Below are 27181 nucleotides of genomic sequence, written 5' to 3'. Positions count from 1 at the left end.
AGTCCTCTTTTGTATGACTTCGCATCTCAAGAATAACCTTTAAGAACACCACTTGCAAACAAATGAAGAGACTATCGCTGCGTATGATAATGACATTTCTGATATTCCAATACTTGAATACTTTACTCATGGTTTCGAAGAACGCAGAAGTGTATTGATTCTTGTGGGGACTATTTTGAGAAATTGTAAAATATATCCGTACCTTAGTTCACTACAGGCGGTTGTCACAAAATCGTGTTTTTCAGAAGCAAAATAACGAAATCAAGGTGTGAACTTTTTATTAATTTTCTACTTCTATCTGAGTTAAAATGTTTTACTGATTTTGTATGAATGCCTACCTGTTTGAGATTATATCACAAGCAAATTTCGTTGGTTTGTATTAAGAACAATGTTTTTTTTTTTTTTTGTATTATTATTACAATTAATGGAGATCCACCTTTATAGTCTTCTTTCATTTCATTCGGCGGATGTCCAATATCATGCACTGGGCGTATTCTTGAAAACAATACAAAATGGATTACAACATTAAAAGTGCTTTATATACATATATATATATATATATATTTACATCAGCTAATGCTTATGACAACAAATACTATTCAGACATGAAGCGCTGGCTGATCAAACTCAGAACCAGGCTTTGAAATTAAGTTAAAAAACAGAATAAGTTTTTTCCTATGTAAAATGCACTGGTGCATATCACAGACTAATAGACATCGCATTTTCGAATCTCATCATTTGAACACAAGACATCAAGAGTTGAACTTTTAGTTGCAAATACATTGCTAATAGTTAGTTTTAGTAAATGCTGTTACTATTTCTTGCATCACATTGTAAGTTTTTTTTTTTTTTTTTTTTTTTTAACCCATCACAATCAGGTGTATATATATATATATATATATATGTAGCGAGAGAGAGAAACAGAAGTGAGGATAAAAGAGTTTACTTCTACATGTAGAAACACCCATAGTTATCCGTCTGTTTCCTTCGCTCTTTTTCTATTTTACACACACGCAAATAAAAACACAGAGAGGAAGACAAAGGATGTGACACGAGATCATCTAAGAAAGGAAGAATGTGAAGGAAGTGAAAATCAATGAATAACCACGGAACGACAATACACAATGTCCAATTTCTCGATTATTCAATGATTTGCATTTCGTAGTCGGAAATGCAAATCATTATAGTGTAGCCGAATGTGGATAATTTGAAAGTCAAGAAACCGTAGCTGATAACTGACTCTCTAAGACAGTGACATTCAAATCCGTTGCATTATTTTTCTTTTTAATTCTACTATAGATGCGAGAACTATGTTCTGTCATTCCTTTTATTGGAAATGTTCTTTAACGTATGGAAATGTAGGTGACAAAACCAGCATGTGTTCATATATCTACATAGTTTCATTATGTACTATATCATTATGTATTTCAATTAATGTTGTTTTTTCTACACTTAATAATGCTTCAACATGTCTTTTTACACTTAAAAGAAAGAAAAAAAAAACATCTGATTTTTCCCGACTGCAAAGGTTGGCTTCGGAGCTTGAACGTGTGCTATCTTTGGTTTACTTTTTCAGAAGATACCCGAAGTTTGACTTAGAAAATTTTAGCTCTAAACAGTCATATTCACTGCACTCATTCTTTTTGGAGGGTGTACATACATCTACCCTTTTCCGGCGAGTGTCTTAGGGTGATTTTTTTTTTTCCTTTCATATATGATGAAACTTTCATAGTGTAAATAAAGTTACAGATTAAAATTTCAGGGAAGATGTTTAATTTCTTGCTTTGGCAGGAATTTTTATCAGGTAAGTGTTGTAATTTCATATTAAAATACGTTCTATTTTTATTTTATACAGAGGTTAATTCATTTGTATTGAGCTGAAGTTAATGTGCAACTGTACCGCACATGTGTAGCAATTGCCCTGGGGTTGCCATGAGGCAAGCAACAGCATCTCGCTAGTCTTGCAATAGAGTAGTGTGGTCGAGCGTAGCCTGATGCCGCCGAAACTGAACCGATTTTAAGGAGGGTTCATTGTGGCTCATTCTAAAGCTAAGTTCATGGCGTCGTACATCGTAGAAGTGTGTGAAGTGCATAATTGCGATAGTTCTATTCTGACATCCCTGTCAAGAAACCAAATATCATCCCAATGGTTTATAGTGCTTTCGGGTTTCACAAGCTGCGCTTGTCCCATCATCGAGTTCGCACAGTCCCCGGCCTGTGGATAGCCTGTAAAGAGAAGTGAGATGCAATACCTGTGGTCCAGCTGCAACGTAGTCTCATGCAATAGAAACCTCGATTGCCGGACAAGGCAATCAGTAGAGGTAGCCTGCAGATCGAACACAACCGGTGGTGGAAACACGTCGTTTCCTAGATAAGTGACATTGAAATTCAGCTCAATATAAGTTGATCAATCTTTGTATTATTTGTTTTTCTAAATGATTAGGGATATAATACTTATGTATCATCGTTGTCACGTTTTTTGGTGTTTGTTTTTCCATGGATATGGGAAAATGTGTGTGGCTAATTATATATCAGGGAAAATTATATATTCTGGAAAAAGTCAAGGGAATTCTGTGCCGTAATTATTTTTCGCCACCCTGAATAAACTTCGGCGGTCAATATTGCGATACAGCTTAAAATTATCTAATTGAGAGAACTTGTCGCAGTTATACCTATCAAAAGCTGTTGCTGTGAAGTTATGGAAGCAAAGAAAGCTAAGAACCATTATACAAATGTCACACAAATACGTCATGTTAAGCAGCATAGTAAATTCTGCCCATGTTCTTCACAACTCCGGAACTGTTTAAGTTGATAAATTGCTGTAAACAGCATAAAAGCATTATGATCCTCCCATCTTTTGAAGATCTACATGATTGAACGTGATAGTTATCCAAGCTCTTTTTCGAATTAAAGCCATTCGATAAAAAATATTTTTAGTACCGTGTAACTTCGTTCCTATTTATTCGAAACACTCTTAACCATGGTATTCGACACAGAGGTACTATGTGGATTGCACAGTCCGTCTCACTTACATTATTAGTATTACTTTTGTAGACTTCTCCAAAAGGTTCATGTTTGTAAAATTATAGCATCCTTAGTTTCTAACACAGATTAAAAAATGTGATAATGTAAGGTTTTGTCTGATATGTAGATTTGAAATATGTAATGGACTGAAATACTGTGACATCATACCCTTCTCATTAACATGATGATCGTCATTTAATTTTCTAAACAACACTGGCAAAGAACATATATACAAAGCAAAAATACTGATGTGTAATTTCCGGATTGGAAACAACACAGCAAAAGAAATGCTTGTGTTTCCTTAAAGCGAATAAAACTGATGAAAGACATAAACAATTTGGTAAATATGTTAAATATTCGAAGTATATGACAAGCATTAAAAGTAAATTCAATGAGTTGACTTGTCCTATGAAATGTTCCCTCTTGATACTCGTACACTCTGTGCATTTATAAGTTTTGAGGTTACAGTAAGTCTTAAAGTATATTCACGTTGTCCGTTGTCTAATATTAAATTTGAATGGTCGTGGAAATTTTTACTTCTGTAGTGTCGGTATCATGTAATATTACAATCGTAAACGGAATTACTGTTGAACAGATGTTTAAAATCTCTGCTGAACTGTTCACAATGGGTGTTTTCTTGTTGTAGGCCCTACTGTCAGTATATATATATATATATATATATATATATATATATATATATATATATATATATATATATATATATATATATATATATATAATATAAAATATGTAAAAAAAAAAAAAATCCTGACTGATCAACGCCAAGACTAAACCCCTTAAGCTAGAAATTTGAAACTTGAATTGAACATAGGATTTGTCACGTAAGGTACCGCTAAGTTTTATTTTTTTATTTTTTTTATGGTAATTCGACGGGGGAGAAAATTGGGGGTGACAATTATTAGATTAAAATCTCCATATTCTAGAAGCTAGAGACAAATTTGGTATACGGACTTCTAATTTACAATACACGGGTGAAATTTTAACATGGCTGTGCAAGTTGTGGCTGTGAGGCACCAAACAAAAATTAATTAAATGAAAAACTATAAAAGCTTGTAAAATAAAATAGTTATTTGTTTGAACAAATAGGTGTATTTCTAATTTATGTATAAGGAAACATAAGCTCTTAATGTATGTAAAACATGTCTGTTTTACCTAATGAATAACGCATACATTCATAGTTTGCATCTTAAAATTCTGAGTTTTAAGAATTAACATATAAACTAGAAGTATAAAGAACGTAGGTGTACATTAAAAGAAAAAGTCGATTGGGATGCATTGTGTATATTACAGAGACAGGTGAAACACCAATCTCTATGGGGGGGGGGGGATAGCTTAGTGATTTCTAGAATAGAATATTGCAATATGGTTTATTAGATGCGAGTGAGCCAACACCTATTTAATAGACTGCAAATAATTCAAAATGTGTGTGTCCGTTATATATTTAACTTGAAATTTTCGTACCATGTAACTGCTACTTCTAAAAGCTGAAGTGGATAAAATTGAATGTACGACATAGACATCCTACACTTACAAGTTTGTTTAAAATATTGATATGTTAAAACAGAGTATCTAATGTTGCGTTATCACTATCAGTCTAACCAACGAAATACTAAGAGTACCGTGATGTCAGTACTTTCTCTACCAAGGCGTACAGCTAGTTCTTCACTGTCACAGCTGTGAAATTGTGGAATGACCTGCCTGAAGATATTCTAAAGTCAACCTCAATAGCCATGTTTAAACATAAACATTATTTCTTGTTTTAGACTTGCCAGCACAAGTAAATCAATAATTACTACAATTTGTATTAATCTAAGACGTGGTTATTACTGTTACTATTATTTTTCTTTTGTATTTTTAAATGTTCTTAAACTGATAGCACCGTCCTGGCATTCGCCAGATGGTACTAAGAAAAACCAGGGAAAAACCTTCAGTTAGCACTAATTTTTGTTACTCCTATAACATTAATAGTCTACAGTTCAAATTATTACTAATCTCGTAGTATAATTCATCTAAAATTATTTGCTACTTATTACGAATATTATTTAAGGACTACACACTAGTTTCAATCACACAAACACTATATTTCAAAATAGTTATCAATTGCTTTACAGCTATGCGATACACGTCCAGATCATACGACGTCTTGTTGAGTTATATGTTGATAATTACATATAAACAAGTTCATAGTAACCGGATCACTGTCATAACAACGAGTAAACAAACATTGTACCTAACGACGGAAAAATAAACTTGCACAAATCAAAATTACTCATGACATTAATTATAACATTTTTTTCTTCTAATATGTAGCTAGTGCCTGTTAAAATAGAACTTTTGCCCTACGTACTAGCTAAAATAGAGTAAATATACGGTAAATACACGTCAACGCTGTACTCCAAGATTGCTAACCGTGATCGATACAAAGTTGATTTGGAAAAACTCAACAAGATCGACTGACGGCAATTTACAACAGTAGCAAGTATGGTAGATATTTAGGTCCCATGGGATATCTGCGGTCTTCACAGAAATTTTGCTGTAAGTCCCACGGCGGTTCTCGTGTTAAACATAATTAGCCAGGGATACACGCAGGGTGTGGGTCCTCGAGTCTAACCCCCAAAATCCCGACTTTACTGCAAATTTTGCCCGAGGAGTTTTGGATCCGCCCGAAATAAATTCCTGCGTACGTCCCTGGATAGGATGAGTCACATATCACCAGGAAAGAGAATCTTTTCAAATATTCTTGCTTTTATTCTGCTGATTTCGATAGATTTTTCATAGATTGCTCCTAATTTGGCTTCGATGAAGCTAATTAGAAACGTCCTGCTTTCGGGGGCCGCGGTGGCTCAGTGGTAGAGCGTTCACCTCTGGTGCTTGGGGTCCCGGGTTCGATCCCAGCCCCCGTCAAGTGAACTTTGTGGTGGACAAACTGTGTGCGTGGGTTTTCTCGGGGTTCTCCCGTTTCCTCCCACTTCATTCCACCATTTCATTCATTACTCATCATCACCGTCTCCTTTAGCCTAACCGGCATAACCGTGGGATGTAAAACTGAAAGATTTCATTTCATTTTTTTCGTCATGCTTTCGGGAAACGAATTGGAAGTGAAACAAGAAACAAATCTCGTGAAACAGATGGTTAATCATTGTAGTCTTTTTGTATTTACGATGTTGCCGCTACTTCTGTGTCAGTCCTTTTAATAGTTCTAGGTTACAAATATAAATTATATATTAAATTTGATACTTAACATTACTATATTTTCTGCATTGTAGATATTTATCTACACGAACAGGAGACAAAATTACATTATGCGATCAGTAATACTATCGTTCAATTTCCACCAGTCTGCGACAGAAATCCAGGGAAAATGAACCAGACATAAAAGGAATTCGTGAGAATCTTGGTTCATCTTTTGGACTGTCATTTTACGGGCCGTCTAGGTTTCTATGACCAGACTGTATATTATATCTCGTGTCATACATTCAAACGAAAAGTTTCGTTAACGTCATTCGATAACGTTCTGCAAACTACAGCGAGTCTTGACTCGTTCCGATGCATGAAATCGAACCTAGGATCACTCGCACCAGAGATTCTACTCTTCCATTAAGCCACATCCCGATCTTTTGGCCTCTAGGTTCAGTTGTATGAGGCGTGAAGTCTTTGTTCCCTGAAATGGAATTAAGAAATTTCAGGTTCACGGCACCTTTTTTGTGTTCGGTGTTCTCGTGGTTCCCTGAACACGGAACACATAAAAAAAGGGTTTTTTTTTCATCGACTTTTTTTTTTCGCTAGTTCAGTGGGTAGTATGCGTGCCTTTGATGATCATGGCTCCAGGTTCAATTCTTGGTAAGGAACAGTGAACATAATAGTTGTTCAGATTCCACTTTAATCAGTAACTTCTGTCCTGTGTAGCCCCCTCATTGCTGACAAAGAATCTAAATAAAAATCAGTCCATTTATTAATGTCATTTCCCGCACCCATTAAATTAGTCTCAGTGTATCATAACACAATGCATAGTTCTAGAACCAATTGGGTGCTTGAATTAATTCCCGCTGTTTTTTATACCAATGATAAATTGTCTTTCCACAAGAACAGAACAATATCTTCTACTGAAAGTACTGTCCCTCGGCAGCTACAACCTTTTCCCACTTATCGGGTAATAAATGTATTCCGCGATAGGAAATTGCGAGTTCCTGTGAGGCAGTCCATCCATCGATCCAATTTTGGATATCTTCGACAGTTCTGAAGTGTTGGTCAGAAAGGTCATGCTGCATGGATTGAAATAAATGGTAGTCGGAAGAAGCGACTTCTGGTGAATATAGCGGGGGGGGGGGATAAAACATCCCATCGCAATCCCCCTAAAATTTCTTTCACTACATTTGCAACATGTGGTCTGGCATTGTAATGGAGCAGAATCACTTTGTCGTGTCTCTGGTCATACTCCGGTCGTTTTTCTTGAAATGCTTGATTCAGATGCAGTAATCCTATTCGGTAACGATCAGCATTCATCGTTTGACCCGGTGAAAGCAGCTCATAATAAACCACACCCACTTTATCCCACCAAATGCACAGCATGATTTTCATTCCATGAATGTCCGGTTTTGGCGTTGATGTTGATGGTTCTCCGGACCTCACCCACGATTTTCTGCGCTTGGGATTGTCGTAACGGATCCATTTTTCATCGTAGGTTACAATGCGATGCAAAAACGACTTCCGTTTGTCTTTTTGAGCATCACTTCACAAATGGTTAAACGTTTCGCAATATGTCTTTTCGTCAATTCATGTGTCATCCAGTTTTCCCACTTTCTGGATCATTCTGATGAATTTTAAACGCTTGCTAACAGTTGATTCATCAATATTTAGAATTTGAGACAACTGTTTAAGCGCCTGAGATGAATCTTCTTCCAATAGTGCCTCTAAGTCCCAATATTCAAACTTTTTCTGCAGACCGGGACGCATTTTGTCGTTCAAGTCAAAATCATTGTTTTTGAATCATTGAAACCACTCTACACGTTGTTTCCGATAGAGCATGCTCTCCATACGCCTCCACTAGCAAAGATAACTTTCTGCAACAGATTTCTTAGATGGAAGCAGACGAGTAGTGCTTCCCACAAATGATGTTTTTTCAGGCACAAAGCAGGCCATGTTCAAGACACTGAAAACAAATGTTCTTTTCACTTCACTCAAAGGTCAAATAGTGCTCTGATAGTCCAAGGATAGTACTTCCAAATAGGTATCCTGACACAGTCCGCTGTGCTGCAATAACACAACTACTGCCCTATGTTCAACAGCGAGACTTAATTCAAGCACCTAATATATATAAAATGACTACCACAATTACGTCTGAACCTGTGAGTGGTACTCGTTTACTGCTCTCTCGGAGATAATGTAATGAGTACAGGGCTCCTTTATGCTAGGTAATTTAACAAGATTCTCCTGTGAAATCCGGTATGCTTAGGAATTCACGCGTATGGAATGACCCATCTTTTATAACTTTTTCGCAGCGGCATGTAACGAAGATTATGAAGCATACATAAAAAAAAAAATGAACTTCTGTGAAACTCATTAACCTTTCTACAGTAGAGTGATAGAACATTTAGAACATTTCAGTTTGCGTTTTGATGCAGTTGTATTTAGCAAACAACCTTCCAAATCGATATGTTTGTTTCCTATGTGGTGCTTAACAATAGGTCCCTTATGCTCCCTCTCTCAAAGCCTCTAAGATGAAAGTAAGAAATGAAATCGTTCAGTTTTATGTCCCGCTGTTTTGCCTTCTAGGTTAGAGAAAACGGTGATAATAAGAATAAATGAAATGATAAAACGATAGTGGAAGGAAAAGAAAAACTCCTAGAAACCTACTCACACGATGTTTATCCATCACAAATTCAACTCGATCGAACCAGGAGCTCCACGCACCAGAGATGAACGCTCCACCATTGAGCCACCGCATCCTCCAGACAATACTAAAATATACATTGCATACTGTGTAAATTCATAGATTCCTATTGATATGCAAATCGACACATTCGTAAGCAATGGTGCACGTAGAAATTCAAGGGAGCTTCAGGCACTCGATCTCTATCTTTTCAGAACAAGCTTTATTATTTACGTGAGTTATCGTGATAAAATGTTAATTTACTAAGCTAAAAACAAAAGTTTCGTTTCACAGTTGTGAAACTTAGGTAAACTTTCGAACTACATGAAGTCAGTATTGAAACAGATACCCAACTTCCTATTGCAAGAGGAATTGTGCGAGAGATGAAACCTTTCATTCTGACGCTGAACCAATATTAAAATCACTTCCATGGTATCTTTCGATTTCAATATTGATTCCTATATATTAATAATTGTAAAGTTATTTCTTATCATTTCGGTTTTAATAGGTGAATAAAGCTTTTAAAAATCTATTCTTTGGATACTGAATCCATATTAAAATAGTTTCTTTCTATTACCATTTTCCATCTGTGGAAATCAATATGAAAACCGGATGTAATAGCACACGTTTAGAATTCCGTTACCAGTATATGAATACGGGGGGTGATGATATCTTTTCTAGACCCTGAATCGATTTAAAAAAAAAAAAAAAAAGAAAAGAAAAGAAAAAGTCTATTTCCGTTTTTGTTGTGTTGTATGGTGATCATAGTTGAAACCAGAAACAATTGATTTCTCCCTGTTCTGATTCGAGTAGAGGAATAACGGAGAAGATACAACGTATTCTTGGGACGCTAAATCGATTCCAAAAAAAAAAATCCCTTCTCCGAACTTTACTACTTCTGCTCTACGTACATCAATATTGAAACCGGAAGTGCTAGTAAATTTCAGATGGTTTTGTTTTAGTAGAGCATTACGAGTGGAGATGTTATCTTGAGACGCGGATTTTTTTAAAGTTTGTCATTGTCAATTACTGTTTTTGTTATGGCGATAAGCTTTGAAACCGAAAATGCGTGCAAATCGTATTTTCTTCGGCTTGACTAGATTAATACGAATAGAGATAGTATCTTTTCTTGACACTCTGAAGCTATTAAAAGAAACTACTTTTTGATTCTATTACCTTTTCTTTCTATGATGGTCAATGTTCATAACGGAAATGGTTATTTCTAGTCCACTTCCAGTTTGAATAGATGGTTAAGAGAATAAAAGAAACATATTCTTAGGGCGCTGATTCAAATCCAAAACAAAACTTTTCTATATCCCATATTGTTTTTGTTCTATTGAGATTAATATTGAAACAGTTAAGAGGTGATACATACCACTTCTTGAGACGCTAAATCGATCCCAAAAAATCACTTGTCACTGTCTCTCTTTTTGTTCAATGGGGAGCAACATTAAAGCTGGAAGTACAGTAGTGTCCCTAAAACTCGGTACTCGATAACCGCCAGCTGTCCGTGTCTTTTTGAGGCCATCTGTTACTATTTGTTGTGCCTCCTTACTCGCCGAGACGTCCTTACTGCTGCAGATCTTTAACTGATTGCCCGTCAGCTTCCATCCCCATTTCTGTTTGTGGGTGATTTTAATTCTTACCATGCACTGTAGGGCTCTCCTCTTAATGAGCCTCTTTCCTTGACAACGCTAACTTACTGCTCTAAACGATAGCAGTTCTACTCAATTCACTACTGCTACGGGTACGTACTTTCATTTGGACCTCTCCATCTGTAGTCCGCAACTGCGAGCCCACCTAATGTGGCGAGTGCATGATCTCTGTTTCCAGTGACTATTTTCCTATCCCAGGGCTCACAGCGAGCCATTTTTTTTTTAAACTAAAAGTTACTTTTGGGGCTAGGGGGGGTAAAGTCATTTTTTCATGTGATTTATGTTTTGCGGTGGCAGTTTTCTAAGAAAAATATAAAAATAAATGGGAAAAGGCAGAAACTTTTCACTTATTACTCTTCTGAAAACTTCAGTGTTCGCTTCCATGTTCAGCTGTGCTGCCACATGTGAACCAAGTCAGCTTTATTCTCACTTCAGCCTTTATTCTTTCTAAAGCACAGTGGGTAGTTGGTGGGTGCTTAAACTCTCAAGGTGGGTTTGAGAGCCCTTCTGTATCTGTTCTTTCTTCTATCGTAATAGTCTTTTTAGTTTTCTCTCTTAATAGTTAACGCTCCACTCCCATGTTGTGTGTGTGTTTGTGTGGTTCATGTTCGTCTTGTATTATGCTTCTTGTGTGTTCTTATAGTAGGTGATGAATTTGAATATTTAAATTTTGACATTTCAAGTGCAAAGCTTTTCAAGGATATCACAGAATTGCTTTGGAAGGAGGAGCCCCTTGTACCATGATCTGTACTCTAAACTTCAAACTATTATCAAGGTTTTGTTATTGCGATTTGTGAAGAAAGGTGTTACATCTTTGACTGAACTGGATGAAAGTGCTGTGAGGAAAATGTTATCTGTTGGTGAAGTGGAGAATGGAGAAGCAAGGTTTGCATTTAGCAGCTGGAAGGAGAAGTATGTGCTTAGTTTCAAGAAAAATGTGAAGTTCCACTACGTGGCAGTGTATGAACACATACTGAAAACCATTTAAATTTCCCTACAACTTAAATATGTGTCTTCATCCGAAAAATGGGAAGTCATCTGAGTGTGTCACGTATATTACAAATCTGGCAAAAGTTCTTCCCCTCCACGTTGACTTGGATTTACAGAGTGATGAGTGGCGCTTACTTCAGCCTAAGAATTTCTCAAAGTCTTTGCAGTTGCCGAATAGATGATTTCTGGAGTAATTTTTTCATCAAGTTTCCTACAGTGGAAATGGTGGTAAAAGTTTGTCTCTAAGTAATGGCAGTGCTGACATGTAACGCAGGTTTTCAATTCACGTTGTCTGCTCTCTGAAGATCCAGCCGGCCCTATTTTGGTTGAAAAAAATATAAAATTCAATTTATGCCCAAATGTGGCATCAGGGTGAGACCAGACCACTATGAGCCCTGCTATCTTTATCACTGGACTTCTGCTCATCCCTTCAGCTCGTTTCACCGCTTATAATTTGCGTAAAGCTGATTGGGGTCGTTTTTATGCAACTTTTCAATTTACTCTAGAATCTTGTTTTTCTGTTGATGACCTTAGTGAGGCCTTTCAGCAGAGTATACTGACAGCCGTACATGACTTTGTTCCTATCTATGCTGGTTCTCTGTGAAAACGCACAGTTCTCTGATGGTCTGAGGAGATTCGCCACGCTATTCTGGCCTCACATCAAGTACTCCGCACTTTCCATCGTGTTCCTGCTGCTGATAATTTGGCTCAGTTTCGCCTTCGACCTCGCTCTCGCTATCTGATTAAACAAGCTAACCGTCATAGCTGTCGCACTTACGTTTCATCTCTTACTGCTCGCAGTTCCATAACTTCGGTCTGGTCACAGCTTCGTAGTCTCCAGGGGCATGTTTCTTCTGTTACAGTTCCTGCTCTTGTCATCAATGGTGTATTGCTCACTGATCAAGATAGGATTGATGCTGAATTAGGATGTCATTTTGCCGCTGTCTCCAGTTGTACTCACTACTCAGCAGAGTCCCTCTCTCAGAAACAACGTACCGAAGTACACCACTTCAATTCCGTTCTCGGAATGCTGAACCTTATCTGCCTTTTATCACTGCTGAACTTGATGCTGTTTTAGATTCTACGAACAACAATGCGCCTGGCCCTGATGGCATCTGGTATGCTATGCTCCAGCATCTTCCTACAGATGGCATTCAACATCACCTTGAACTGTAGAATCGTATTTGGCTGGTAGACTTTCCCTGCAGTCTGGCGTGTGAAGCATGCGAGGTGTGGAAATTAAAAAACGAGACTGGTGTCATAAATGTGATGTATTGCAAAGAAAGTTACAATTGACTGTTATCCCCTTCAATATACTCCCCTCTCCTATCTATACACCGCTGTATACGTGCCTTCTTTTGTTCAAAGCAATGCTGTAGGTCATCAGATGTCACCCTGTTCAACAACTCTGCCATTTTTCGATTCACCTCTTCCACAGACTGAAAATGTGTTTCCTTCAATGCACTTTCCACTTTTGTGAATAGATAAGTCACAGGGAGCCAGATCTGGGGAATACGGAGGATGGTCGAGCATAGGAATGCGCTTGGCTGCTAAAAACTGCTCCACAGAAGGTGCATTGTCTTGATGGACGGTTTATGCATCGTTCTTCCACAAATTCGGTTTCTTCTTATTCTTTTCCTCATCTTGATTAGGACTTCTTTGTAATAAGTCCCCTGACCCTGAGGCACCCATTCAGTCATGATGATACCCCTGATATCGAAGAAAACAAATGAGCATTGCCTTCACTTTCGACTTGCTCATTCGTGCTTTTTTCATTGGCGATGTGGGAGTCTTCCAGGGCATGGATTGACGCCTAGTCTCGGCGTCATACTAGAAAATCCCATGTTTCATCACATGTGATGATACGTGTTAGCAAGTCTGGTTCTACTTTGAGTCAGTCCATGACTTCACAGCAAATGGTCTTTCGAATGGCTTTTTGTTCCTGAGAGTTTTCCGGGACAATTTTTGCACAAATTTTTGTCATGTTTAAATTGTCATGCAAAAATTGTCTTATTGTCTCTTTGTTAATGTTCGTCATGTCTGCGATCATCCGAATGCTCAGACGTCTGTCTTTCCGCACAAGTTCATTAATTTTTTTGAACATTTCCGTCCGTTCTTGAACTCAAAGGGCGGCCGGGTCGTTCATCTTCAACCTCCTCTCTACCTTCTGAAAATCGTTTCTGCCATTCGAAAACTCGCGCACGTGATATAGCATTATCACTATACACCTCTTTTAACATTGCACAATATTCCTTTTTTTTTTTCACCAGAAATTTGATGTTAATGCGCTGCCCAACTTTACTGTTCACCATGATTCCGGCACTACTACAGAACACTGTCCTCTTAATGCAAGCCTGCAAAGAAACGAAAAGCTTTCAGAATCATGAAACAAAACAGTGGCTGCTCATGAAGGTTCAAGTTCAACAATACATCATTAGCTGCCTCTTCCCCCCTTCCCGATCCTGCGCGACAGGAAGTGGGCAGTCTCGTTATTTAATTGCCACACCTCGTATATTATTCTATTTTGAAAACTGACAAGCCTGCCACGTCCAGTGGAAGCTACCGCGTGGTTGCCTCGACAAGCTGTGTGTGTGTGTAAATTTTGGAGATTGATCAATATACGCTTAGTCTGATTTCTTGAACACCATGACTCATTTCCAATCTCCATTTTGGCTATCGGCGCTTTCGTTCAACTACTGATCATGTGTTTTGAAAGTGCTATCCAGGATGCCTTTCGCCACCAAGAACATATGATAGCAATCTTCTTTGACCTAGAAAAGGCTTACGACACGGCTTGGCGTTACGGCAACTGTACTTTTGGGCTTAACGTGGCTACTTGACTTTCTTTCTTCAACAAGGTTATTTTAGAGTCAAACTTGAATCTGCTCTTTCTGCTCAGTTTCCGCATGAGATTGGAGTCCCGCAGGGCAGTGTGTTGAATGTTGCTTTGTTTGCTATGGCGATGAACAGCGTGATGTCATAGCTCTCCACTCCTGTTCATGGGCTGCTTTATGTGGATGATTTTACAATCTACTTCGATCACGTGATCTCCGGGCTATTCGTCAGTTGCAGTTGGCACTCCATCTCCTTGATCGATGGTCTGCCAGTCCTGGTTTCACCTTTTCCTTCACCAGAAAACATTGCGCTCATTTTTGACACCTTAGTCACTGTGCGTATGATCCTGAGTTGTTCCTTGGCTGGTGTCGCCTTTCCTGTGTGGAGCCTGTTTGTTTTCTGGGCATGCAGTTTGACACACTACTCACCTGGGCTGTTCCGGTGTCTCCGCTCCATGAACCTACTACGTTTGGTGTCTCATCTTCCGTAGGGTGCTGATCGTGTAGTGCTGCTGCATCTGTATCGTAGCCTCATCCACTCTCAACTGGATTATGACTGTGTTGCGTATGGTTCTGCCCGATCATCCATCTTACGTTCCCAGGATACTGTTCATCGTTTTGGACTTCGTCTAGCCCTTGGAGTCTTCCAGACCAGCCCTATTTCTAATCTTCATGTTGAGGCTCATGAACCTTCTCTCTTCCACCGTCGGGATTGCCTGCTTCTGCGCTATTACATCCATATCCGTGCAAAACCTAATCATCCTTTAGCATTCGCCTTTGAATCTGGTACTCGCTATGACAGTTATAAAGCACGATCTACTGCTACTCGGCCTTCTGGCATTCATGCTATAGATCTTGCGGCTTCCCATGGAATGAACGTTCCTGCATTTTGTTCATTAGGCTTACTGCCCATTCCTCCGTGGACTGTTCTTCCACAGCTCTGGCGCAGTTTCAGAAGCCTGTCACCAGTAGTCAAGAATTTTGTCAGAAGTTCTCTTTTCTGGATCAGTACCGAACCTACCCTGATGGTTCGAAGCACGAAGACTCTATTGCTTGTGCCTTGCCCACGGCTGATCTTAGCGTTGTTTTCAAGTTCCATCCAAACTCTATAGTGTTCACGGCTGAATTAGTAGCTATTTTGCAGATTCTGCATTATATTCGTCGACGCCATCTTCGACATATTCTCCTCTGCTCTGATTCCAGCAGTGCTTTATGTAGCGTTACTTACGTCTCGACTTTGCACCGATTTGTTTCGCAAATTCTACTTTATTGCCATTTCTTACGTGATATACAATTTTGTTGGGTGCCTGGCCGTTTTGGTATCCCAGGAAACGAGCGTGCTGACCGAGCTGCCAAGGAAGCTGCCCTTACAGGATCTGACTATCAGTTACCGATCCCCAGCTCAGATCTTCGTCGTGTCGTCGACTGTCATTTCCTTCAGCGCTGGCAGACAGACTGGGACAAGCACCTACATAATAAACTGCACTCTGTCAAGCCTCAGCTTGGTGTTTGGGCCACGAGTTCTCGTCCTTCACAGCTAGAAGAACGACGATTAGCACGCTTGCGTAACAGGCATATAACCATCTGACCCATGGCTATCTGTTGCGTAGGCAGAATCCGCCTTCCTGCACCCTTTGTGGTGCATTACTTATTATCCGCCATATTCTCGTGAAGGGTCTTCCTCTTGCTCCTGAGCGAGCCCTCCTTGGACTACCAGCTGATACACCTACTTTGCTGGGAGACGATGCCCAGATGATCCTCAGTTTTCTCCTTCCTACACCATGCTCAAGTCCTTTCCTACACCATGCTCAAGTCCTGGCGGCTTTGTGAGTGCATTCCTAATCTTTTTTTTTTTTTAATTAATTTATCTTTTTATCTAGTGCTTCTCTGTATTCTCATGTTGGTTTTATGCTTGTCATAGCATTTCCTGCCTTTTTTTCTTTCCTGCACAGTCATATCCAGTACTAATTACGGGCTGCCCAACGTTGCTATGACATTTTAACTCCTTTTATTGAACTGACACCTTTTATTATGCTATTGACTGCGCTTTTAATTTATATTTTTCTGGGATAATGTGCTATTATTCCTTTTTATTTCTTATTTTTAATGTCACAGAAGAGTACAAAAGACCTCGATAACCCGCCAGTCCGGATAACTCGGCCACACCGTGACAGAAAAAAAAAAACGCGCCCAGATCCGTGCAAGTATTTTTCTGAGGTCTGTCTTAGGTAAATTACTGTACAGTGTGTATTCATTAATTTTTTTTTCATGTGTAGTAAACGCTCTTTGCCTTCATAAAGTACGTACTTTTCCTTTGTTTAAGAATAGTTGGGCAGTTTATTCTGTGTTTTATTCTCAAGCAACAAATATATGTAAGTACAGTACTGTATTTTCTGAGAAAACGCTCGTTCTTATTCTTTTTTAACCCCATTTCCGATAACTGGGCCATCTTTCGGTCTACCTGAGGCAGCTTTTGGACTCTACAGTCGTATTAAATGATTACCATTTCCGGTCTTAATAGGCATACAAATAAAGATATTATTATTATTATTAATATTTTTTTTTTTAAATTCTGCAAGATTCCAATCAACTACTTGTCGCTATCTATTACCGTTTTGTTCTTTTAATCATCATTGAAACCTCAGACTTAATTTCTACTGCTTCCGGCTTAAATAAGAGGGTAAACTGATGATGGAGTCATTATTGGAACTTGAATCGATTCCAAAATACCATTTCTCGATATCTCTGAGTACTTTTGCTTTGAGACATGTCGACAGATTAACAGATAAACATAGTAGTTATATAATTCTTTCGATACTTTGCATAGCAGTTTGAAAGTTGAAAAACGGTGATGTTGACGCCTCTTCGTTATGTGTAACGATCCACTATTTATTAAATCGTGTTTCACTAATGATAATGCAAAGGAAATTGGTGTGATAATGCAAAGTTTTATAAACCTTGCAGCTTCATATGTTATTCAGAATAATTTGTGATACACTATTTCATAAATCTAAAACTGCAGGAATTTCGTTAATTATTAAAGTATTCGCCGTTCTATACTTTCCTATTTATGGATGTTGTTAAATTTAGAAAAGCAGTAATTCTATACAGGATGGGTTAAAAAAAAAAAAAAAAGTATTTGAACAAACTTCGGGAGCTGATTCCCAACGCCGAAACCAGCAAAAACGTCCTCTGGTTAGAGAGGGGTAGTTTCGGCGATATAAATTGCAGAAAGCGTGGGAAAATAAACTTGTAAGGGCTGTAATTCAAGAAAATGCAACGTAGAAAGTGCGGTTTAAACATAACACTCGAAGTCATACCTGCGGGATTCGAAAAGATGTTTCGAACCTCCGCAAGATGTGTGCGAGGGATTCACCAAAGGAACGCAAGGATTCCGTATAACCTGTCAAGTAAAAATAGGTCAATATCGTTGTGAATGGAGAAGTTTCCCATCTAATAATCATAATTCATCATAATTTGTACGTAATAAGTCAATATCTCAAACAGATATAAAAACAGGGTGGGTAATAAATGTGAAAGCAAGTAATGAACAACGCTCAGAATACGTATGTCGCGAGTAAACCTGCCTTGAAATCGACAGAAATGTAAGAATTAACATCAGAAACACACAATTCATATTCGATTCTTCAATAAACCCATTGAAAATGGCGGATGACAATATATGCTGTGCAAGTTGAAGAAGAAAAAGTTTCCATACCCAGGCCCATATGTCTGGTCAGTGACAACATGAGAAGACATACAAATAGGCCAAAACTATGGTGAAATAACCAAAGGACAAGTAGAAACATTAGTGTACAATGTAGTGGGCTTACCTAAATTGCCTTACAGCTGATGCTTGAAGTGACCAACATGCGTTGTGATGCACGCATTCCAACGTCGACGCATGGACTGTCGAACCCTTATGAAGATAACAGGGTCTTGGCGAATAGCACGACAGACACACAGTGGTCCGAATAGCGAAAAGGGGCACAAAATAGGAAGGAGTTTTTGAAATGTAATGAGACGGTATGGCAATGGTTTTCAAGATTAGTGATTACGAATTTGATATCAAAAATGAAAAATTCAGAATGGCTGATCCAATATGGAGAATCAAAAAGTGACAAATTCATATGATGGATCTGAAAATGGGTACAGAAGTTTGCACGGTCACATATTACAAATTTTATAATAAAATTGTAAATTTCAAAATGGCGGAAAAATGTATAAAATGGAGGTTACGGAACTGAAATCGATATGAGGCACATACGAATTTCATATTATGTGTAAAATTAAAAATAGAGGATCCAATATAGCAGAGCAAAAGTAGTAGTAGTAGTTGATAATGCTAATAAGCACTTACAATGAACTTCCTGGTTACAGGCCTAATTCGTCTTCAGACGAAGTAATTGAAGATTCGTCATCTTGTGTGGTTATTTTCAGTGGCGCAATCACATCCTGAGGCAGTTTCTGGGTTTTCTTTGGTAGTCCTACCAAGGTGGAAATTACTGGATCCGAACTCAACATCAGCCTTTGAAAGATCCGAATTACTGTCTGCTCTTGATATTTATCGAGTGTTGTGTTCTCTGTATCTCTGCACATCCTTGTGTCTAGATTCAAGGATCTCCTCTGAAAGCTTCCCAGTTAGTAGAGCTGCATGCACAATTACTGACCCGTGAATAAGAACATCGTGCACGGTGGGTGGCATGTAGTACCATGGGTATAATCACACAAATAACTGAGCACTTTCTATGCAGTACGTGTTGAATTTTGCAATATCTATGTCAGGAAATTGTTGTCAAGATAGTTCGGAAACGTGTGGTTAACTGCTGATCCCTATTACCTCCGAAGCTATTTGAGGTGCTGCAAAGAACCTGAGGGCAGTATTGCCATCATTGGTAGTTCCATAACCAGGCTTGGGAATATCCACACTGAGGCCTAGTATACTTCTGAACCTCTCTTGGATAATTCGTTTCCTGCTTTCGAACATTTGACGGATTCCATCTTTCGCATTCGCTTTCAATTTCTGAAAATTTAATCTATAGAAGATATGAAAGATATATACTCAAAAAATCGAATGTGCGCATCAAGGATGGAATGTTCGAACTCCAAATGGGATAGATCTTGTGGCTCTATAGTTTCCATCTCACCACGTGTGCTTCCACGGTCAAACAAACACAATCGCTTACCTGCGTATCTCCTGCTCGTCTCGCCACCCCAGCGAATCACCTTCAATGGCATGATTTCAACGTCATATTTCCTGTTACAGACGGAAGTAGACAATTAAACTTACACAGCATATTGACAACTATCGTCTGTTATCCATGTTTAAATTTCGTGGTGTACATGTGTATCCTTAATAAATAAATAAAAAAAAAAAAAAAACTTTGCAAGTAGTCTATTGTACTCCAATACACACGAGTACGAATATGTGTATTTATTATAACTACTACGATGCAATATACATTGCTCATTTTGTGTCACGCACACAATACTATGCCCAGTGTATAATAATTACAGTATGACCCTTCGGTCTCACGGTTGCTTGGAAAATAATTTCCCAAACTCAAGTCACACATTTGCTAATTTCCTGCAACGAAACTTCCGCTATTTTGGGACGTCTGCAGTTACCAGCACTAAGAGATAATTCAGTCAATACCATGTCATTCTCATGAACTGATTCTCGAAGATGACTATTACAGCTCTTTTGTGTCTGTAACTTGCACTTCGCAAAATGACTTTCGTCCACCTTTTATGGTATTCGGACCACTGTGAGGCGTCCCGGGGATGTTGTTCCAGCACGTTTGTATCAGTAGCGGGACTAGCATATACCATATACCACTCTCTTCAGGTGGCCTCAAAGATAAAAGTCCAGAGGATAGAGATCGGGAGGGAAGGACATGCGACAGGGCCCTTTCAATCTTATACAGCAGCAAATAGATGGTAAACCTTGATTAACAGTAATTTTCTGTAGAGACGTCAGAGAGAGATGAACTTCCACGCAGGCGATGAACTCAGTTTGTTGTCGAAATGAAACTCAAATTTCCCATATGTATCTGGACTCGAAAATAAAGAAGAATAAATTTAGAAATCCTTGTCCCGTGGTCCTGGGGAACTTATATAGAACGTTTCTAATGCCATTCCTCCCGAATGTCGCGTCAATCGTAAACATTATAGACAATAGAAATATCAAACAGTTCCTGTCCTGACGGATAAACCACCGACAAAAACCTTCCCGCAGGCGAAAATCCGCATCGGTTAGTCCCTGTACCCTTTGCACGTAATACGGATACAACGCATTAGCATGAAGAACAGCTAAAATCGTCACATGCAAGACATTCGTCTCACAAGCCACCAGTTTTGAACTCGTACCAGGATCGTTTTCCACCATTTGTAACACGTTCCTCAAGCTGCGGTGTGCGCACTCGACGCGGTCGTCCGTCGATGTTTTGCCGAGGGAATAGTGTACCGGTTTCAGATAGACTGATACACAGCCGCAAATATCTTAACTGGTTGTTGTCGATCTGGAAATTGTTCCTGATACAACCGTGCTGCTGCTCGCTCATTTCCATTCCCCTGCCCATGCGTAAAAAGCATTGTCCACCTGTTTCCAGTGCGAATATTGAGCCATTTTGCTAACACACCAAGTCCAATTGTGCTATGAACAAGCGATCATTAAAGCATAACAGAGGGGCTGTCTATCTCCCAAACATATTCTACCAGGGTGCGAGTTGTGTGCTAAGTCAGTCACTTGTGCTCAACAGCCAAACGTTGCCAAAGAGTTGTTCGCATCACGACATTGCATTCGAAACACTTTCCCCTCTTCCCCCGATTCTCTCATTTAGTTCCGTTGTGTTATAGCCATAACACAACCATAAAGCGTTATGTAATTAAAACAGCTTTTTCGTAAATGCAGTACACAAAAAGAAAATCCAGTATAACACTACAGTAGGAGCGAACCATCATTTCTCGGGTTAGTACTCTGAAGTCTTCTCCGCAAGACCATGCTTATTGCGTGCCGGGTAGGTCCTTCACATCTTTAACAGTTCCACCACCAGCGTATAGGTGGCTCCACAGTAGAATTTACACGTAATCACACATCATTTACCGATGCAAATGTCCCGAGTCGCGACCCGGTAGTCAGTGAAGCCATATCATCATCATATTATTATTATTATTTATGGTCGTAGTAGTAGTACTAGTTGTGTCGTATTATGGTTTGTATTACTATTCTGCTTCGCTGCCTCAGTGTCTTACGCTTTTTGCTTTGTTTGCGTGAGCACATTTGCTATGGTTACCACTACTACATGTGTTAGCATTACATATTCGAGGTACGGATCCCAGTGATAACATAAGAGTCCAATCAGTGTTATGTGCTTGCTTGTGATGAAGCGATCGTCCGTGCACCTGTGGGTTCCTGGTTTCCAACGACGTAAGTTGCAATCACATTTGTAGTTTTATTCCTGCTGTTTATGCGTTCAGAATACTTTGTTTTTCCGCATCGTGCCTTTCGTTCATGATTGCCTTCATCGACCATCTCACTCAATGACATTCCATGATCATTTCAGCACCATGCTCGTCCAGCTCCAGTTGCTCGGTACTGCTACATTTGCATGGAACCTAGACCACATGTCTCTCTCTCGTATTTCCTGATACTTTCTTAATGATCTTACACCCGGCGTAGGATTTTCGTACGCTGCTGCTACATAGACGGGGCAAAATACAAACTGGAACCATGTTCGCATTGATGTCTAGAATCATTTGTGTTTCTGATGCTACTCCTTACATTTCCGTCAATTTAAACGTAAGTTTGCTCGCGACACATATTCTGAACGTTGTTCATTACTTGCTTTCACATTTATGAACCATTCTGTTTGTATCTTTTTGAGATATCGACTTATTACGTACAAATTATGACGAATTATGGTTATCAGCGGGGGAAACCTCTCCATCCACAAGGATTTCGACCCATCTTTACTTGCTAGGTTATAGGAAATCCCTCGCACATCTTTGTAGGTTTGAAACATATATTTTTCAATCGAGCAGGTATGACATAGAGGGCAGGTATGTATTTTAAACCGCATTATCTACGTTGCGTTGTTTTTGAATTACAACCCTCTTTAAGTTCATTTTCCCATGCTTTCGGCACCTTATATTGCCGAAACTATCCCTCACTGACCAAAGTTTCAGAGGACGTTTTTACTAGTTTCGGTGTCATGAATCAGTTCCCGAAATTTGTTGAAATAGTTTCTTACGATCCTGTATATATATATATATATATATATATATATAAAAGAGCTACATGTTTAACTATAAATTAAGATATCAATAGTAATATCTGTTAATTTAATGATGAAAATATTTTAGTTCAAAGACCCTCGTTATTATGCTAACCATGTCTGTTTGCAACATTGTGCTTCTGTGTAGAGTTTGGTGTGGGTATCTTCAAATTTAGTGTGTTGGAAACAAGGGAAGGAAATGCAAATCACCAGAACAAAAGAGAAAATGCAGTGTTGGCAGTAGCAATTACTGTTTCTCAGATGTATTTAAAAACTAGGTGCTTTTTTTTTAATTTTCCCCGATGTGCAATATAGGCCTACAGCAAATGAACACGCAGTGCACAGAAAGAGAAAACATTACTTGTCAGTTTAAGTTTTTCGTAGCTATAACTAGATAATGAAATGTTTGTAGTGAAGTGTCAAGTAAACTTTCCTTTAGTTTAAAAAATCATTATTTCGTTAGCATAAAAGCAGCTTTATCTGCTTTTGAAAACAGTGATTTAATTACGGTTTTATAATGCTTGACTTTTTCTTGAATTATTGTAACGTGTCTTACGAGAGGTACTGTTTAGAAATATGTAATTTTTTAACTAGTAGCCTTAGCTCCGTTATTTAAGAATTGTTATATCTTATTGACTTCTATTAATATAGTATATAAATCTAAAAAATATTAATTTTCCTTTCTCTTTTATTTGATAGCCTATTTATTTCCCGGATGAAAGTGGTCAAAAGTTGAATGTAGAAGAAAAGAAGACTAGACCTAGGCAAGAAGGTGGACGTGGCATAGGCTCTGGTGATATGGTAGGAAGACCTTCTTCAGGCAGAGGAGGTGGAGGGGGAATGATGAGAGGTGGTGGCATGGGGATGGGAATGTCACGAGGTGGTCGTGGAGGAATGACCACGTTTAGCAACCGCGGGGAAGGTCGTGGTGGTGGAATGAACCGAGGTTATGGACGACGTTAACCGTTACCTCACATCTTAGTTTTGTGTGTACAATTTATTTGAGTTGTAAGTTCTGTTAAAGTGATAAACGAAAAAAAGATTTAAAAATAATCACTGTAAGCTGGACTGTGTTCTATGCAGAATAGACCAGTATTGCAGGAAAGTATGAGGACATGGATGAAAGTGCTGTTTTGCCGTGAAGGAAACAGTGCTTTTCAGCTGAGTGCAACGTTGCCATTGGAACAGTCTTTAAAAAAATACATGCATAGCACTCAATCCCTGATCCCCCTCTTCCTTATAAGTGATTGAATAAGTTATTTTTCCAGGATGACTGGGTTTCGCTGTGCAGAAACAAAAACAAAAAAGAAAGAAAACAAACGGAATCAGTGCGTGGCGTGCTGTGTCTTCTGTTGTTTTTTCGGGGGGTGGGGTGTTGTGAATTGAAAATGTGGGTGTTTAGAGGAGTGTTTAAAAACTTTGTGAGCCTCTTTATTCAGTCTGTTGTGTAAGATGATGATGAACAAGGCTGAATAGTTTTTTTTATAAAATTCCATGGAAAGATGTTGAGTAGTATCAAATATTTGTAGTTGATTTTTGTTTCTGTGGCAAATCAAGAATCCTTGTAGCACTTCAGAAACTTTGTTGAAAGCCTTTTTAATCCCTTGTCCTGTTCATTCCCTTCCCATTTCCCATGTGATAGCTCAACTCTTCTTCGCAGTGAGTTAATTTTGCTGCACAATAGTTCAAGTTTCTCTGCTGACTTGAAGATCCATCCTTCCTGTTGTACTACACTGGCCAGAATTGGCTCGAAGCAATTGTAACAGTTGAAATGGAACTATATTTTAAAAAATCGTAAATTATTATATACGATGCTATTGTTTCTAAGATTTTAAAAAGTTTAAAAAAGGAAAGAACTTGATAATCAGTCCCATGTTTAGTGTAGTATGCAGTAAAGCCAAAGCTTCCAATCGTTAATGAAATGTAAATACTTATTTTCCACAACGGGTTCAAGATTGGTTTCTGCTGTGGCTATACTGAAATTTTTTGAGGATGTTTGGTACTTCAGCCCTTACGGTTCCTCCTATTATTACTACCAATGCATCTTATATGAAAAACCAGTTAGGTTAAATTGGACTTAATGCACATCTTACATCCCTCTTATAACAGCTTTCTCTAATCCTCTTCCCAAAATAACCTGTTCTAGTCTATGACCTCTGTGGTATATGGCCCACGTAAACGTATTTGCCAGAGGTGGTGTGTGTACTTGTATGAAAGCATATAAAAGTGAACTTGTTATGTCTGCGTCATGTTGTGGTTGTGTGTATGGTCACATAAGAGTGTGTGCGTTGGGTTAAGAAAAAAGGAGGTAAACCAACAAATAAGAGTAAATGTGACTGCAGCACTCTGTCATCTACTTACTGTGGTTTTGCTGCAGATAGTAAGTTGTTGGGCAGTTATAGATGCATACATAAATTAAAATAAAAAAAAAAAAATCACGTAGTTAAATGTGTTCATAAAGGAGGGGAAAAATAGGACTGATTTCCCTTTCATGCTATGGGATTTCATACAAGTTATTTTTACGGAGCAATTAAGCTCTATTATGTTGCCATTGGGAAAAGAACTAAAGAATAATCGTGAAGGGTGCACAAAGAAATAGCGTTTTTGCAGCAAGACTTCGGTACGAAAGCTTACCTATATTCTGTTTTGATAATCAACCTAATGTTTTTTTTTCTTTCCATGAGTATTATAAGTGAACAGGCTTTTTTAAAGGGCAACTTGACATGGCTTTTATTATTATTATTATTATTATTATATTATTTATTTATCATATAATTTAATATTTTATCAAACTCCAAGAAGTGAAAGATTGTGTATGTGAAACTAAATTTTTTGGATAGTCTTATGTTTTTAATGGAAATGAAACATAGTATGTAAGCCATAGTCAAGATGCTCTTGACTTCTTTTTTTGAGTGATAACGTTAATCATACAAAAATCATTATATAAATATATATATGCTGTTGTGGTGTTTGCCTTAACAAGACGTGCAGATGAATAGTTTGTTTGTGTGTGTGTGTGTGGGTGGATGTTTTTTTAATTCGATTTTGTGGGAAAAGACAGTTAATTCTCGTGGTGAAATCGGAAGGATTTGAAGAAAAACAAAAGTCTAATGAGGATTAATTTTGTAATTCATTGTTTCTCTTCAATGTCTCAAAAGCATTATCTTCAACAATGTTCCAGTTTCTTCGGGCAGTACCTGTCATGTATTGTAAAGTGAGCATTAGTGTGGCTTAGAAAAGAAATTTTCTCATTGGTTTTATAACAATACAAAACATTTAATTTTGTTGTTTCTTACGCTTAAAAAGATAAAACGTTATTTTGCTTATTATTATTATTTTTAATTTCTTGTCTAAAGTGGTTAAAAGAAGAATATTGTAGATATTGTCACCCACCCACTCACACATACATAAACGCACTTCCCTCTTTCCAGCGCTTTTATTTCCTTGGGTCTTTATGGTAAGGTGCCCCGAAGCACTGGAACTTTGTTTTGCTGTAAGCTAGGAATATCTTTAGTGGAAGAAATAAACTGGAATTCTGAATAGTCAAGTCTAGAAAATGGTTTGTTCAGTTTTGAAATAATTTCAGTTTTTGTCCACATCAACAGAAATAATTATAATGGTTTGCAATTGAACAAGGAATAAATTAAAAGTTACAAACATATAAGAGTTGTTATTTGTTACATACTTCCAATTACACGGATCATCAGGTATTTTTTTTTATAATTACCCATAGATTAAAACGTAAATAGAATGTAGAAATGAATATGTAAATATAGTACAGTTCTCAGGGCTAAATGTAGTGTATAAAACGTATTTTCCTCGTGTTTAAGGATATTCAGTTTTTGGACCATTTTTGTTTAGTCCTTTGATTTATATCAGGAAGTATTTTAATTTATTCTTTGAAATGAACTTGGATTTTAATGCTTTGTTTGTGTTGATTTCTTCAAGTATAGTTAAGTGTCCCCTACTTCGTCAAAATAAGTTTTTGTTGAATATAATATTTCTTAAATAAGTGATTTATAAATATTAGAATTATGTGTATAAAAAATTCAGTTTTCAGGAAGTATGGTATATTTAAATAATTTTAAGAACAGACTATTCGAATCCGCCTTCATTTCAAAGGAAAAATATAATTTTTTCCCAGTATAAATAAATGGACTGAAAAGTGAGATGGCAAGTTGTTCATCAGTGTTAAAAGCTTATCAAGCTAAGTAAATAAGTGTGGTAGAGCAGTAGCATATGTAAATTGAGTGGTTAGCAATACATGTAAAATGTGTTTTGAGGATATGTTGTGTGGTTATTATTTTAAATATAACGAGATTCTGTAATTTCATAAACTTGTAAAGAAACAGGAAAAATCGTAGGATTTTTAAAATACTGGCTGAAATAAATAATAAAATAATAGTACTTAACTGACAGTAAACAATGAACTGAAAGAATAAAGTAAGCATCAGGTAAGTCAAAAAGCACTATAGCGCTTTCCAAATTGACATGGCTTTGAGCGGGCTTTCT

The 27181-nt window shown here is 37.8% G+C and overlaps 1 protein-coding gene across 4 annotated transcripts in view; it reads left to right on the top strand.

Annotated features, from left to right (window-relative positions):
• Window positions 1-26333, top strand: part of rin (ras GTPase-activating protein-binding protein 2) — a 116385-nt gene extending 90052 nt beyond the window's left edge. For all 4 annotated transcript variants that reach the window (XM_081726188.1, XM_081726191.1, XM_081726182.1 and 1 more), the window contains one exon: window positions 23369-26333. In XM_081726188.1, coding sequence (XP_081582314.1) covers window positions 23369-23632 — 264 coding nt within the window. In that variant the 3' untranslated portion in view covers window positions 23633-26333. The remainder of the gene's footprint in view (window positions 1-23368) is intronic.
• The last annotated feature ends 848 nt before the right edge of the window (window positions 26334-27181 follow it).

The sequence above is a fragment of the Thermobia domestica genome, chromosome 1, assembly GCF_964235325.1.
Source record: "Thermobia domestica chromosome 1, izTheDome1.hap1.1, whole genome shotgun sequence".
NCBI lineage: Eukaryota > Metazoa > Arthropoda > Insecta > Zygentoma > Lepismatidae > Thermobia > Thermobia domestica.
Note: the sequence above shows the minus strand (reverse complement) of the source record. Positions and strands in the feature narration are given on the sequence as shown.